This window comes from Cydia strobilella, chromosome 6 (genome assembly GCF_947568885.1).
Source record: "Cydia strobilella chromosome 6, ilCydStro3.1, whole genome shotgun sequence".
NCBI lineage: Eukaryota > Metazoa > Arthropoda > Insecta > Lepidoptera > Tortricidae > Cydia > Cydia strobilella.
Window position 1 is genome coordinate 18,317,648 of NC_086046.1, and position 18,321 is coordinate 18,335,968.

An 18,321-nucleotide genomic window follows, 5' to 3' on the forward strand; every position below is an offset into this window, starting at 1 on the left:
GATCCAAAGAGGGCCTTTTGTAGATCACTTAGGAACTTATTTTGAATATACATTTATTGTTATTGTTATGTGAATTTGCCAGGCTTACACTGCAAGGACTGTAAGCCCTAAAGTGCTTTACAGATTTCAGTATAAGAGACCTTGTTAGTATATTATAGTTTTGTGAGTTACTTGTACGCACTCGTATATGTAGGTTTATAAGAGCTGGCGCGAGATTTGTACTGAACTGTCAGATTTCTTATATTCATTATCCTCGCTAGCTTTCATGATATTACCTCTACATGCAACGTGGTTATTTATAGAGCTTTCTTGTCATCAACATGATTGACAAGGGGCCGTAATGACATTAACAAAATGAGGAGGTATCTGGTATACATCCGATTCCTCATATATTTTTATGGCATTAATAGGTCCAATTTACTATCTGTATCATTGACATCACACAAACAGGGACCGGCCCGCTATCCCTTATCGGGGTTTTATAAGGGTATTGCATAAGGCTTAACTCACCATACCCTTTGCCAGACGAAACCCTTTGTGTTGCTATTAAAAACCCTTATATAAAGCTACCAGATTTGAGTAATCGGTAGCCCAAATACCCTTACAAAACCCTTATCATCCGCTCACCAACACCTTGCATATTGCTTATTTTTTTTTTTTTTTTTCATTAAATATATACAACAAACTTTTCACTATTTCTAATTATACATTTTAATTTAAGCCAGCATTTAAAGACATAGTGTGCAGTAACAGCCCAAAAAGACCGGGGCCTGTGCTAGGGCTAGTTACAATATATGTGACACAATTTTTAGAGAGCGATCGGATTTTGGATAAACAATTTTCTTATAATATAAAGTTTACTTAATTCAATTAAAAAAGCTTAATTAAATAAACATGCATTACTGGTATTTTTTATTTTTATGTACGTATTTAATATACGTATATTGGGTTTTTATAATTATGTAAGTAGCTATATATATTATTTGCTATCTAATACACATACATACATATATATTATATGGAAAAATAGAGAAATATGACACGGAGTTACGTAGCAATCTATTCACTGAGGAAATATTTTTGTGTAGAAGTCTTTAAAATAAAACTATGAAAACGGATTATATCGCGTATATTGAATTTATAATACATCCCGACGTTTCGAACTCTTTACAGCGTTCGTGGTCAACGGGTGACTGAGGAAAAATTACAAAATGCAAAAATACCCACATACTAAAATAATGAACAATCATAGACTACAAACTTTAAGGCTGGTTGTACATGCAAAATCGGTTCATAAGGCTAGTTATACACTATAATTATTTTTCAAGTAAAGATATATATATATATACGCGATAAAAATAAACTATGCCGGCTCCAACCCTACACCACGGACCCGAGAAGATTTAATTCCCTCCTAAATTGTAGGAGGGTATCCCAATATGGGACCGGCAACAAACTCGGCGGGACACATCTTTTCAAAACATCAGAATGTCCAGCATCATCCAACACTACGGTCTCACAGTCTATGTCTCGCTTGCTCCTTTATCAGGTGGACTACAGGATCCCAAGCTGGTGGTAGAGAAAAGCCATCTTCCCTATTAAAGTTTGGATATTTCTTAATCTCAATGGCCTCGCGCAGCATTCTGGGTATGTAACGCTTCTCCTTGGCAAGAACCAGAGGCTTATCAAACTTGATTGAGTGATTGGCTTTATCCATGACATGCTCACAGACAGCAGACCTAGGTCGACGGTGCTTGACATCAGCTATGTGTTCCTTCACCCGAGTGGAAATGCTCCGTTTCGTCTGCCCGACATATGATAGGCCACACTCACAGTCCAGCCTGTACACTCCTGCAGTCTGTAGAGGGGTATTGCATTTTACAGGCCTCAGGAATTGTGACATCTTCTTCATTGGCTTGAAATATGTTTTTATAGAAGCACGCTTCAAGATGTGGCTGATCCTGTCCGTGACCCCCCTGACAAAAGGCAGAATGGCAGGCCTGCGCTCGACTGTGGGGATCTTAATGTGGGACCTCTGGTTGACCCGCGGTATCCTGAGCTCGTTTGCCTGGAGCGCGCGCCTGGCATGCTGGAGCTCCGCGGCCAGATGCTGGTCATCACATATCCTCTGGGCTCTCTGAAACAAAGATTTGCCTACTGTAACAAGTTGACTGGGATGGTGATGCGATTTGCCATTTAAGTACCTATCAGTATGAGTAGGTTTCCTATACACAGTGCGACCTAGGGTGTTATCAGGATTTCTTTTTACCAATACATCTAAGAAGGGGAGAGAACAGTCTTTTTCCAACTCCATAGTAAATTTTATTTTGCTATGGATGGAATTTAGGTGATCCAAGAAAGTTGAAACACTACTTTTTGGAAGTAAAAGTGTCATCTACGTATCTTTTAAATATCTTCGGTCGCACAGGAGCCAATGAGAGTGCCCTCTCCTCGAAGTCCTCCATAAAGATGTCAGCGACTACTGGAGACACCGGAGACCCCATGGCCACGCCGTCGACTTGAAGATAGAATTCACCATTCCATAGCAAGTAGCCAGATGTAAGGCAATGTTCCAACAGCTTAGCATATTCCTCTGACATGTTCTGCTCACATAACCTCTTCTTGACAATTTCAATGCAGTCTTGTACCGGTAGGCTTGTAAATAGCGACTGGACGTCAAAACTGACCATGACCTCATCATCAGTCAATGTTAGGTCTTTAATCTCACCGATGAAATGGTAAGAATCCTTTGTATGCGTGCTAGTGTTACCACGTAATGCTGAGAGGGCTCCCGCGAGGTACTGAGCCAATTTTCATTATTTTAGTATGTGGGTATTTTTGCATTTTGTAATTTTTCCTCAGTCACCCGTTGACCACGAACGCTGTAAAGAGTTCGAAACGTCGGGATGTATTATAAATTCAATATACGCGATATAATCCGTTTTCATAGTTTTATTTCATGAGTAACTATCGCGGTAACCGAAGACAATATTAGAAGTCTTTAAATTCAGTAAAAGAAAAACTCAGGAGAAACACTTTAGTTTTTTTATTTAGCCTACTTATGTAACTTTGATTATTTTGAGTAGACACGCTTGAATAGCTAGGTTGTATTATGTTCTGTAGGTCACCTGGTAATTTCTCAAAAAGCCTAGTTCCAACATATGAGTAGTGTTTCCTAGCTGCAGCACTGTTCGTAATCGGTATCTTATATTTGCTTCTGGTGTTTCGAAGGTTTGCCGGGTTAACATTTAATACCATGTCATCTATATGTCTACTAATATATATTATTACTTGCCAGATGTATAGTTGCCTTGGTGCTAACACTTTACTTAACCTATAAATTGCTTCAGTAGAAAAACGCCTTGGTTTTCTTTTAATAATTTTTAGGATCAGTTTTTGTGCAATCTCAATGTTTGCTATATTTTTTGCGCTACAGGCACCCCACGCTATGATTCCATACAATAGTATAGTCTGGGTTAAGGCAAAATACACAGTTTCAAGTGTTCTCTGGTCAATTATATTTCGAAGTTCTAGAAATATATACGCGGTTTGTCTAATTTTATTAGCAATATGTTTGCAATGTAGATCCCATTTTAAATTCTCATCGATTTCAACACCTAGGTATTTTGTTGAGTGTACCTGTTCTATTGTAGTGCATGTACAGGCAATGTCGGGAGTAGGACGACATTTATGAATTTTCAAGCTGATGTTTTGCTTAGGTTGTCCTGTCTTAGTTAGCGAGAAACAAATGTAGTTGGTTTTTGAGATGTTTAGAGTCAATAAATTTCTCTCATACCAATTTTGAGCCACTGTTAAGCCCTCTGATGCTCTAAGGCCTACTTCATCCCAGGATTTACCCACAAAACTTATTACTGTGTCATCAGCAAAGCAAATACATTGGCATGTGTCTGATTGCAGTATGGAACAGAGGTCGTTTAGGTAAATATTAAATAAAATTGGGCCTAATACACTGCCTTGTGGCACGCCAAAGTCGATACTTTTGATTTCGCTGACAGTATTATCAATCTTTACAACTTGACTTCTACCAGATAAGTAACTTTCAAACCAGCTTAGCATCCTACCATAGATTCCATAAGCTTTTAGCTTTTTCAAGAGTATTTTATGCGAAATGGTATCAAATGCTTTAGCCAGATCTACAAAAATCGAGAGTACTTTACACTTTTTATCAGTATGTTCTACTACAAATTTTGTTAATTCAGCAATTGCATCACTAGTACTATGCCCTTTTCTAAAGCCGTGCTGATGCTTAAAGAGTATATTAGTTTTATCCAGATAAGAGCATAACCTTGCCTTTACAATTTTTTTAAATTTTTTTGAGAGACTTGATAAGAGAGATATGGGGCGGTAGGTGGATATACTTGTTGTTGTCCCTTTTTTATAGATCGGTATAACCACTGCCTCCTTTAGTGATTTAGGGAACATACCTGATTTTAAGCTTAGGTTTATAATGTAGGTCAGTGGGCGCACTATATATTCTGATACCCTTCTTAGTGTATTTCCTGTAAAGCCATCCATTCCACTAGAATTATTATTTTTAAGCGACCTAATCACAGAGTTCACTTCTTTTACGCAGGTTGGTCTAAAGTAAAAAGTTGTGTCCACTTTGTATGACAGCTCCCACTCGTCCGCTAACTGCGTTTCAGATATGTTCAGATGTTTCAGATGCTCAGTAGCTAGGTCACGGCCTACACCAGTAAAATATGAGTTAAATTCATTTGCAGCTGAAAGCGGTTGATTTGCTACTTTAATTGTTTCATTTCCTATTTTGAGTTCTTTTATACTATTAATATTATGTTGTTTTCTACCAGAAGCTTCATTTATTGTAGACCAAATCAGTTTGGAGTTGTTTTTCGCTTTACTAAATTTATCCCCATAGTACTTAGTTTTTGCTTTTTTAATTAATAGGTTACAAATTCGTCTGTACTCTATGTAGTTCTGTTTTAAAACTGGATTATCTGAGTGTTTTTTGTATATCTTGTGTAGTTTGTCCCTTCTGCGCATACAAGATATGAGCCCCCGTGTAATCCAAGGTTTAATCGGTTTATTACTTTTACGACTAACTATTTTAATAGTAGTATTTGCCTCTATGTGCCCGTGTAGCGAATCCCTAAATGAGTCCAGTGCAATATTACCAATTTTTACTACTATATATTTATAAGGGATAGCCTTATAAAGGGCTTCCCTTTTAGCATATAAGCGTGCTAATTTAAGTCGTCTACCTTGTTCATAAAGCACACATTACTTCCAATCCGAGCGATCGTCGGCGGCGACGGCGGCGTTCTTTGACTAGGCACGTATTTTCTTTCCTTTTCATACACTACCGTAGATATATACTAATCCTGTCTCTTTCACGCAAAGGGAAACCTTTATAAAAAGCGCTTAAAGATAAGGGTAACCCTTATTAAGAGCTAGCCTTATTTTTGGTTAGCTTTTCGGTAAGGGTTAGTCAAAGGTAAGGGTATGAATGGGCTTGCAGTTCAAAAGGGAAAGTCTTTCAATGTGTTAGCCGTGTTTAAGTGTCGCCCATTGAAAGGGTTTTATCGCGGAAAGGGTTGTCCGGTCCCTGCACACAAACTTACAGATATTGTTAAACTTTCTCATGTCTATACACGACTGTTGTTTTTTGTGGGGCCTCTCCACGATTCAATACCCATAGTTGCCTTTTAGAGTGTAGGCACCTTGTTATAAATATAATACAAGCCATTAACTGTAAACTTAAAAACATTCATAATACATACCTTCATTACGCTTACTAAATGTTTACTCAGCTGAACGGTGTTGTTCAAAAGACTGTTTCTTATTTCTCATTGAACCATATATCTTAACCTTGTTTATTTATTCACATATCGTGTTAAATCCATCTGTGAGCTCGTCTATGCTACAACGGTATAAGATTCATAACAAAAGTGCTTAATCAGGGGCCAATTTAATGTGTTCTTTCAGTAGTTTCAGTACAGCAGTCTTACAGTAGCAGTGAGTTTTCTGAATAGTCATCCTGTATATTCGGGCCATGATTTACGATTGATAGCTGTTGTGCGCACGAGTTTGCAACCAATTCGCGCGTGTGACGTCAGATCAGAACTGTAGAACATTTCAAGCACTGAACATAGGAAAATGAAAAATTATTGCTGCACATTATAAATTTCATTCGCGACAGGGAAAAATAGCAGAATTTAATATTGGACGGCAGAGAAGTGAAATGCAAATTTTTGATACCTACTCTATTTAATTGTTTTTCTGTGACTATTTTTCTGCAAACATTAATTTGATTTACATGATAGGCGAAAGGTTACCCTGTATAGATGATAATCGTATAAGTACATATACATATGAGCAAATTAAAATGTACCTATTATGAGTACGAGTAGGTCATTTATCAGTTTTATCACCATTTATAGAAATACTAGCTTTTGCCCGCGACTTCGTCTGCGTGGACTTAGTAACCCCAGCTAGAGTAAGAATAGCGCCTGGAGAAAATCTTATAGCAATTATTCAATTTGAGCATATTATGCACACAAATTAGCAGACACTTCATTAATTTTACTTTCTTAAGGGATGATTTTCGGGATAAAAACTATCCTATGTCCTTCTCAGGGACTCAACCTATCTCTATGCCAAATTTCATCTAAATCGATTCAGCGGTTTAAGCGTGAAGAGGGAACACACAGACAGATAGACAGACAGACTTTCGCATTTATAATATTAGTATGGATTTGAAATTCATTTGTACTTACTAAACGTGCGCCATGAAATATTTAAAAAAGCATGAAGTTTTTAAAACAACAAGAATATGACGAGGAGGGTCTCTCCATTCTCCTTATAATATTGTATTGTAACTTTCTTTACGTTGCTGCAACAAAACAAAATATGTCTTGTGAACTGCTGATGCTGTATCTTACTGAAATAACGCTTTATTCAATACAGAAATAAATAAATATTACCATCAAAACAAAATTTCTAACATAATCTCTTGTCCACAGCCTACATACCAGAACACGGGCTCACTAGAAAAGGTCATCCCAGTAAAGTACACCAACAGTACATCCGGCTACGGCGGCCACACGCCGTACTCGACGGGACAGGCCGGCTACGGCAGGACGACAGGGCCTCGCGGGAATCTCTCCGAGTTGGACACCCTACTCGACGACCTGAGCAACGCGAGATATGGCAGCTATGGTGACAAGACTCCCACTAGTGAAAGAGGTGAGTTGAGTACTTATAGCTATAGTATCACGTAAAGTATAGTCAGAATCAAAAGGAGCGGATCAGACTATGAATTTTCTCAAATGATTTTTACGCCTAAGACCCTAATTTGTTAAACAAAAGCCATTGTTTCTTTTGTGGGAGCGGTGGGCTACCGTGTCTGAGCGCGTGCCAAAGCAATAATGTCGTTTAAAAAGCAACTGTATCGTGGTGGTTTCAAGGTTCAAATCTATATACTTGTAACATGTAATGTAATGTAGTCTATGTACTTGTGTTGGTAATGTAGGACCATCGACCACCTCAATGTAGGCGAGCTCATATTATTACATAGATTTGAACCTTAAAACCAGCACGATACAGTCGCTATTTAAACGACTTTGGCACGCGCTCAGACGCGGTAGCGGTAAGGTGGCAGATACTTTTGGCGCATTGTTTCATCCGCTGCTACTACTATTGATGCCGACTGTACACCAACTAAACCTCGGGTTAAACCTGATCAAACGCTTACAGAACTATTTAAAAGTAACAATCAACTATCACGCAAAATAGGCACAATTCATGTCGATTTGCGGAAAATGCCCGTAACTAATTAACTAACAATCAACTGATTATAAAGGTCGCAATTCTGACCTAAAGACCTAAACATGGTCTTGGTCTGGCTAGATGCTTAATACCTAATAATAAATCCGGTGTCTGACGCGTGCTGACTATACTATGCGCATGCGTCCAATACGAGCAAGGGCAACATTACGGTACCATTTTTATTCCATTAATAGTAGAAAGAGCCACTACGTATTGGCTTCGGCACGCCGCACGCCTCCTCAATGTTCGGAACACCATTATTCCTTTCCGTGTTAATATCGAGTGACCGAACACTCGTGCAAAACTAAGGAATAAAAATAAAGTATACTATACCTAGACTTAGGTATTTATTTGTAAGAAACAGATAAAACACAAATTAACTAATTGAGGCTTGTAAAGTATAATGCATAAGAGAATATATTTTACGACCTCCACTACAAGCATGATCTACTCATACTCAAACAACAAAATATCTGCAAAAGATACACAAATACGAGGTATAGCGCCAAATGCCGCGCGCCTCTGGGCTGTAGGTTATTCTTTGAACCTCGTTCCGCCGCAGTCGCTGCACCGAGACGAAATTCACGTACGATCGCAGTGAGCGGGGTGCGGGTACAGAGACGCTGAGACGCTCAAGGCCAAATCAGCGAGAATCGTCTTAATTAGTATTTTTCTCTGTTTCATAAAGCTGTGCATTAACATTTTGTTACAACAATGTTAACAGTTAGGTCTACGCCAAAATAAAATACTAAAGGCAAACTAGACAGTCCTAGACTAATTTATTAGTATTACCTAAAGTTGAATTGAAGACCTAATATTTTAACACATATGTCCATTTAATCATAATAATTCGACATTACCATCCATCCCTAACCTCACAGTTATCATCACGGAAGGTAAAACATTTATTTACCATCAAATGCCCAGCTAAAAATATCAAAATGTAAATAAATATTGATATCCTCATAACCGGGCTATAAGCTAACTGAAATAACATCAGTGAACTAAGTCAATACATCTTTCCACCACCCAACAATTATTGCACATTGAATACGGAAGGTAAATTTTTTTTTTTACCATCAGCATATCAGCATATAAATAAGCATCATGACCGGGAAATGAGGGATCTGAAATAACATCAGTGAACTAAGTCAATATATCTTTCCTGCCAATCAGTTTCAGTTTGTTTGTTCTATTTAATTTTAATAAGGGATGTGACCCACGATTTCGATATCGATAAGTACCAATATCGGCATCACCCGTTTATTAATCGCATTCAAAAAGTCGAGATCGAGTTTCTCAAACTTTCCGATTCTTTTTTTTAATATAATGATATCAAAAATTATTATCGCATGTGTAAAGTACAGTGCACAAATCGTAAAAAAATTATACAATGGATAGTTTTTTTAAACGAGCAGCATCTAAGTGTTTTAATCAGCTACGGTCTATAAATGTTCCTTGTTCCAAAATTGAGCCCAATCGAATGTCAGGAAGTTGTTCTTATTTAGCTTTCAAGAATTGGCCTACTCAAACTTATTATTAGCAACACGACAAGTCAAATGAAAGCCTGTGGAAACATAGCCACCTAACACGAAAAATTAGTATCCCTAATAATTTTCTACAATTATTGTAGAATAGTCGCCATCGTATCGACAAAACACGTTACATCTCTAATTCTAATATAAGCTCGGTATCTTGAGTAAAATTAATACTACGCCCGAATATAAACGACTAGGAGTAAATCATGATGTTCCGTGAGTCAGTGCATTCAAAATATCTGCTTTCAAAAATTAGCAACCGACCAGCATTTTGTTCGAAAAGCACCCGTGTTTCATCTGAAATAAATATTATTATTTCATGAAAGAGCTGAAAGTAAACAGACTAACTGTGCGAATAAGATTAGCTTTAGATCTTTGATCTGTATCCTCGTTATAGATCAGGCAATCATACATTTGTAGGTACATGTCGAAATACACCCACTAAAAGATATGAGTTCATAAGCTATCTAATAAATATATATATATATATTATTGGTAATTTTAGTATGTAAATCCTAGACGTTTACATTTATAATGAAAACTAAATTGTAAAAAAGAAGATTCTACTTCACGCGAAAATACGTAATACGTAAATACTGTGATGCGGTCATATTGCAACACTTTAATAATAAAAACATCAGTAATCAGCACCTAGCCCTTGGTTACCTATAATTCAACACGTTATATTCGTAACATGCTAATTTGGCAGCCCGAACAACCATGTTATAACATTACTTATTAGCTTATTACGGTACCTACGGGTTTGTGTCAAATGCGAAGTTCTCAAGAAAAGTAGTGGTCAAGCCGCTTCCACATTATTAACATTGTTATAATGAAAGCTTTAACACCTGCGTATAATTCATCCTATCATGCTAAGGTGACAGGTTCACATAACATCAGTTATCAGTTACCTACGTGTTATTTAATATTTAATTTTTAAGTAAATACAATTGTTTGACGTTATAAAGAGATTGTAAAATCCTATTATGAAAATAAACGATATGATATGATGATATGATACGCTACGCAGATTTTGTGTCAAATACTAAGTGCACAGAAGATTGGTGATATGACGCCACTGCAACGTTGCAAACTTTGTGGTAATGAAAACATCAGCACCAATAAGTAATATATCCTATCAGGCGAAAGTGACAGCGTCACCTGTCATTACGACATTTGTGTCACATACACAGTGCAAAATGAAAGGTGATATCACGTCATACAATATTGCAAACTTTGTAATAATGAAAACAACAGCACCTGCGTATAATTTATCCTATCACGCTGACCTGACAGCACCCCCCATTATAACACTGATGTATTTCGTATTTACCACGACACCGACGTACGCGCAAGGTCGCTGCTTCCGCGCAGAGTTCACAAAACTTGTACGGACTGAAAATTAGTTCCAGTATATTTTGATCCCGAGCTTGAACAAGCAAAACAAGTGCAACCCGCCTGCAAACCGAACATAGCATTTTGTAGTATGTCATTGGCGCTTGATACCCCGAGTTGAGCTGGCCTCAGGCCTTGCACTAAGTCTCAATTTAGATCGTACCATCTCTAATGGTTATTACTGTTATTAGAGTTCTGTGATTCTTCATAGAAAGTTCATACAGAGAGGAAAAGTTCATCGACAACTACAGGATTTGCAACCTCATGTCATCTACCCTTTTAATCTAATTTTATGATAGGTGGTCAACACCGTAGATCTCTCCTGCATTCGGACTACAGGGTCCCTATAGCCATGGTGACAATCTGACAATCGCTTGCGCTACGATAACGAAACGCTTTATCACTCTACCACTACGCTCTATCACTCTTCCATTTTAGTGCGACAGTGACAGTTGCGTTTCGTTCGCCACGGAGCGTAAATGATTGGCATGTCAGCTACGCACCCTGGGCATGATACTACCTACTTGAATGTGTTCATGTAGTTAGTAGTGTCTCTTACTAAGAGACATTTATGCGAAGGCTGACTCCACTGGTCTTCTATAGTGGTCGGAAAAGTTTGTGAATAACAACTCAGAAATAGACCATCGGTGTGCCAACCATGTTAACATTGATTTTACATGTGCTGAAAGCTGACTTTCACACTGGCGGTATGCTATGTTTTTGTTATAATGCGATAATGCTCTGACAGGTTTTTGAAATGCGCTTGTATATCAAAGCTAAATATTGTACGCCTTTGTAAGGCATGCAGGATATGGCGAACATGAACCTGTTATTACCTAAGACCTTTGTAAACCCATAACTATTTGATTTGGAAGCTAAAGCAGCATATCCTAATACGTTTTGTCTTATGGGGCCCACAGACTATCAGTCCGCCGGACGACATCGGCCTGTCAGTTGTTCGGAACTGTCAAAACTGACAGGCCGATATCGTCCGTCGCTTTTAGTTAAATTATTGTCGTTTTAATTTTTAATTACATTTTGTACAAGATTTGTAAGCAAGAGAAATATTCCTAAAAATCTTTGTCAACATCTTTTGGGCCACCCTGGACCTAGTAACTAAAAAGGTAAATTAACATCTAAAATTGATATAAATGATATATGACACTCCTAATGTCATGAATGTTATGAAAATGTATGTAGCATAAGGGCACAAGATAGTATTAAACAGCAGTTAATGGCTTCTGTTAACTCGTTAATAACTAAATTCACTAATACAGCCAATAAAGAGCCGCAAACATCCGTAAACATGACACTGGCATGCTCTAACAAAAGCTCTCAACGTAAATTCTACAAATCCCTTACATTTTCACAATCATTTTCAAACGAGAACTTCTATCACGACATTCATCGTCGCTATAAAAAATATACAAACATCTCTACAGAGGCCCAAAAATTTACAAAGAATTTTAAGAAATATTTTTCTTATTTACACGTCTTTTTACGAAATATCAATAAAAATTATAACTACAGACATTAACTAAAACAAAACATAATTATTAATTATCTTCTAAATATTCTCCTTTAGTTTTCGTACACAAATGCAAACTTATTTACAATTATCAACAATTAACCGCAGTAAAAAAATTGTCGACATATATTTGGGCCATCCTGTAAATATGATGATTGATGTCCCCTACAACTGAGACGAATTAAACGTTTACATTTATCAAGCCGTATTGGATACAGCGCGTGCCAAAATAAGACATACGTGACTAGGTACATAACTCAAAAATGCCGTAGTTTATAGTAGCAAACTACTTTTAGTACTTATACTTCATCAAATGGGGCGAAAACTATATCCTGTACCCACTAATCTTGCGCTTTGAAAAGCGTAACGACATCTGGGATGTAATATCACCCATTGAACAATCACTTGCGTCCAACCAATTTGCGCGTGAGCTCCAAGACCATTTCACTTATATTCCATTGCAGATCACATTATACTGGTAATTTTGAACAAGCAAGAGCATCTAGCCCTGGCACGGTTTTGACAGCAAAATGGAAATGTTTGACATTGACTCGTCTCGCATTCATCAAGAACATATATATTTCATGGAAAATGAGTCTCGGAGCTTGCGTTATATCACTTATATCTCGAATAGAGTGAATTTTGTGATAATGTTATTACGCTGCAATATAGATGACACGCTTGATTCTGGTAACTCAGTTGTGGAATTGAGTGCAGCGAAGCGTCCATGGAACTCAATTGACAATGGACTACTTTAAGATGGTTGACAATTAATACATAGTAAATTTGTGGCATTTTTTTTTGGTAATGCTATCGAATTGTCATGACCGTGCCATTAGGCTGTATCTCTACCTACATTTTTTTTTTCGGTTTAATATAGTTAAGAATAACAAATATAAGAATACCTACCAACGACCCAGCTCTAACATAACAGTCCAAACGTCCCAAAAATCCAAAATAAAGCTTCTGTCTTTAGCTTCACGGACGTCAAGTACTTATGTATGCCGTACTCGAAAATAGGCTAAGTTAAGCCCAGCAATGGGCGATAACAGGCTGATGGAATAATATGATATGACAAAGATTAAAGACGGTTTGACTAGGTACTCAACGGGAGATTTTTATTTTTCATATTTTACCGATACAACATGAGCCCCGTACCATTTCAAAGCATCAAACTAGAAGATTGCTCTTTCTCAAACGCAATTCCACCTAATTAACCAATTAGCCTCGATTTTAATGCCCATCACCATCTGTCTCAACTCAACTCTTTTAATCCCGATAGCACCAACAAAGCATGTTTACTCACTATATAGCGTTTAAATTAAAGCTGAGACTTGGCACGGCCCAACCCACCTGTTTCAACTCTAATTGACTGTCGCCTTCATATTTTTTTTTATATTTTCGGACAGTCTCGTCACACTCTTACAACACTGGTTTTTAGGGTAAAAACGGGACCCTATTACTAAGACTGTATCTCATGAACCGTGATGGCTACAGTTGAAATTTTCACAGATGATGTATTTCTGTTGCCGCTATAACAACGAATACTAAAAAGTACGGAACCCTCGGTGGGCGAGTACGACTCGGTTTCTTGTTTCCGGTGACATATGTACCTACTTATAAGTTGTAATTAACAATTTCTCAGTTTGTGTTTTCTTCAAAAATGAGATGATTTATTTTGTTTTTCATTATGATTGATGATTACTTGCAAAAATAAATGTATGACCATTGATCATTTGTACGTAACGTTACGTTACGTGATTGAAAATAGACAAAAACAAAACTTAAGTAGTAGGTATGTGCGGTTTCTTTTATCTCTATGTAGTAGTATGATTATATCGTTGACGTAAATCGCCCGGTAATTTTTAGTTACACTGAACATGTGAAACAAAGCTCTTCAAGTATGTACTGCATAGTACGTCCAAGTTGAAGTTATTTATCCATTCGGACATCTCCAACTTGAATATTTTGTCTCTAACTGGATTCCACAACGCAACTTATGAACTGTATATTCACATTTTATCATAATCATACTTACACATATATTTAATATTTAGTAATCGTATATTTGTTGCAGATGGCTATGCGCGCACCAACGGTGCAGCCAGCCCGGCGTCTGCGCGGCCCACCGTCGATTCGCTGCTCGACCAGCTCAGCACAGATCTGCACAATGGGTAAGCACACACATGAATACCGAAACATCAAGACGGCTGGCTAATAATGTTAGGTCAATTTGGAGAAGACCGGCATACTTTTTATTGCCAGGCAGACCGTCATAGGGCAAGAACTCTCCTATTTGTATACGTACGTGAGTACGTCGCTTAGACACAGTTCACACAGAAAACTCGGAAAGGAAGAGCTTTATTCTTCCTGCTCAACCGACCTTCTGTAAGTGTACAAACGCAAGGGTTAAAAGCGACGAAAGAGCTTGTAGACGGTATTTGGTATAATCTCGTAGTAGATGAGTCTTGTCCAAAACAAACATGTGGGCTACAGTTTTTCCAAATGTCAAGCTGCAGATGGACCTCATTGGCTTCCAGATCCAGAATTCCTCTTATTCATTTCATTGGCTTCTAGCTTCAATAATGCTAGTACACATACCTATGTGTCAAGTAGGTACCTAACTTCTTACACTTGGTTTTCGATCTCTACTCTTTAGAAACTAACGGAAGACTAACGTCCCAGAACCGTCCTAAAACTATTATCGTATAAGTAATTCACCACTAAAAGTCCTATTGTCTAAACACACGTGTCCATATCGATCGATTTGTTATACAGCAGTTGTTATAAATAATAATACACGCTACTTTCCACTGCCACCTGCAGTCGATCAATAATTCACCGTCACACTATTTAGTACAAAATAAAAAGAATGTGTCATGTTCACGTTTCATGATTTATTAACTCCCACATACGAATATTTTTACAGCGTACTTATTATTGGTCTAAATAAATTCAGTTGTAATCAATATAGGCACTGCTACCCTTTATCGACAATGTAATGTGAATGTTTTCTCAAAAAATGGATTTATTCTTAGATTATAGATAAATTTCCCAAAAAAAAGTGTCCAGCTATTTGTAGTGCCCAGGAAAACAAACGCTTGCATGCGGTCGAATGCTGATAGCGACCCTGCGGCACCCCATCTAAGGCGGATTCGGCACTCGTTGGTGGTTTTAGACGGTAGTCCTCTGGTTAGTCCGTCATCCCTCCTGGTTCCCCCGGACCAGGTGGCATGCGTAAACGCATTTCCCCATCGTTAAAAAAAAAAAGAAAACAAACGCTAACCAAAGCCACTTACGAAAATAACACTTAGCCTCGCCAGTCGCCACAATAGCTCATTTACTTTACAACCTCGTTAGAAAATTCGTAACAAAAATCTCTTAATGAATGAAAACATTGTTAACATGTTGTTAACTCTTTGATGTCTCGTAAATACAAAAGGCTTGGCGGTCGTAAAACATTTGAGTAGGGTTTTATACGAATTACTTAAAATACATCCACTACATACGATGTTTACATTGGTACTTTTATATCGAATTGTCGGTATAGCATACCATAAAATTTGCTGGAAGAGACTATGATTGCTTGAACTTGAATATATATTTGCATGATATAATTCACCTTGAATAAAAATAGTTTATTCGTTTAAAGAACTATAAAAGTATCATAATAACTATCACATGTCATCATTGTGTGTGGCTTCTGTTGAAAATATGCTGTCACGGACTACTGTTCGTGATTGAATCAGGTCATCCACCGACGTTTTGACGACCGGTCTGGCCTAGTGGGTAGTGACTCTGCCTGTGAAGCCTATGGTCCTGGGTTCTAATCCCGGTAAGGGCATTTATTTGTGTGATGAGCACAGATATTTCTTCTTGAGTCTTGGGTGTTTTCAATAATTTAAGTATTTATGTATATATTATATATATTGTTGTCTGAGTACCCATAACACGCCTCCTTGTGGGACTTAGTCAATCTGTGTAAGAATGTCCTTTAATATTGTGTAGCTACTGTGGCTAATTGAGATAATAATGTAGTTACTGGTGAGAACCTGTAATTGGCTTTTTGTATCATATTTATAAAACCTATAGACATGTTAGCAGCTGTTGGATCTCCGAATAATAATAAATAAATAAATAATAATATTTATTATTTTATTACTATCCAGGTCGCAATATAACAATAAGATGATGTCCTCCAAATTAGCCACAGTTATTTATTTTATACATCAAATTTAATTAAAATTTGCAAATTAAGGAATATCGACACAGCGGCATCATACTTAAAAAAAAAGAGGATACAGCGGCATACGTAGAGAAGGGTCAGGTGGGGTAAATATAAGACACGGGTAAAATAAGACAAAGTTTTTAACACTCAACAACTTATTTCATTAGAATAGTTTAGATACCCTAACTAGATAGAAAGACACAATCGGCCTAACACAAAAAAAACATTGTGTATACTTTACAGCTTTCAGCGGGATTCTATCCCACATCTATCAGTCTATCACAGTCACACACTAACCACTTGGCCGACAGTTCAAAAATAAGATAAAAAACAAAACTCGCATGTTACCTTGCCCTTACGTTTGGCAGGGTGGGCCGCGCCGGTGACGCAGCCGGGCCGTGTGAAGCGCGTATTTCTAGCACCGCACTATTCATAGCACACACCATCGCGTCGCGTCGTCACTGCGAGTCCGAGTCGTTCTCGATGCTGGACGCTTGTGTAAACACCGCGTGGCCAGGGACTGTCACCGAGGCTTTTACGAATATCGTATTCCTATATTTTACACCTGCTACATCCGGATGTCACGTTTTTAAATCGCTTTTTTATGTATATTTAGTGTTAGGATGTTCTTACACGGACTACAACTCTTTTACACGATGCCAGCAATGTAAGCAATTCATCCACCTAATACTTAAAAAAAATACATTGGTAGGGACCTATGATGAATTAATTGGATTTTTAGCGGTTGCAAATCGTGACCTTTTCTCTAAATTACGTCTAATTATAAAAGAGGTGCGTAGTGGGTATTTTTTTTTAATTCGCGAATTATCTCGTTCAAATGCGTTAGAGCTAGAGATACCATTTCAGCTTCGTCGAAGGCATGTAGTCTGAAAATGATGAACACAATTGTCACATCCAGCAGATATCCTAGGTAGGTATGTAAATGTAAAAACTAGGCTTGATGTTCTAATTCGTCCAAATGAATTTATGAAAAGAACAATGGCAATTAAACCCATACTCTGCGCAAAAAGTCTAGTCTTGCAGCGCCCGCGCCGGTCCGAACACCGCGAGTTGCGCACACGCCGCGCTAAAAAAAATAATGTTGTTCCTCAATCTCTACAATACGCACAAAGAAGACAAAAAGTATGTGTTTTGTTTCTAATATTTATTAAGTCTTTGTCGTGATCTTACTTAGGTATGTAAAGTTAAAAAAAATTGCGATAATTATAACTGTATCAAAGTGGGAAGGGTAAAATATAGAGTACGTTGACGTTATTCTATCTCTCTATGTTTATGAGATAATGTGTCCTATAACATAGGGAAAATGGGTCGTTGCTTGAATAGGTAGAGAACCCAAACTATATGAACTAAATGCTAAAATGACTATCTTTTAAATAATACAAAAATATATAAAAGTTACGTAAACTAGATTGACGTTAGTGTGACAGTTTTATTTTACTTTGTACAATAATAAGCACCGCTACACTGAAAGTTTTATAATAATAAGAAATCAGAACGTATGTGCGTGTGCGCCGACGGATTTGCGCGTATTGTCATCCGTTCAGAACTGCTATCCGAATAGCTCTTTGTGCCGAGCGCTGGCGTGTAGGATCGCTCGGGGAAACCAGTAAAAGAGCGTTCTCTCAAGACTACATGTTAGCACCATTTTGCACCAAGTTTAAATACTGATGCAGACATTGGAGACCATAAAATGTTAAAATCATAAATCATAAGTAAATTCCGCAATGAAATTGTGCCCTAGCCGGGGTGGGCTAATTACATTAGTTATGTCTATAATGACTTATATGACGTCGTATTAGGGGCGA

At 37.5% G+C, this 18,321-nt stretch overlaps 1 protein-coding gene across 8 annotated transcripts in view; it reads left to right on the forward strand.

The window, feature by feature from the left end:
• LOC134742213 (paxillin) overlaps positions 1-18,321 on the forward strand; it is a 104,608-nt gene that overhangs the window by 62,088 nt on the left and 24,199 nt on the right. For all 8 annotated transcript variants that reach the window (XM_063675228.1, XM_063675227.1, XM_063675223.1 and 5 more), the window contains 2 exons: positions 7,002-7,224; positions 14,345-14,441. In XM_063675228.1, the coding sequence (XP_063531298.1) occupies positions 7,002-7,224; positions 14,345-14,441 (320 nt within the window). The remainder of the gene's footprint in view (positions 1-7,001; positions 7,225-14,344; positions 14,442-18,321) is intronic.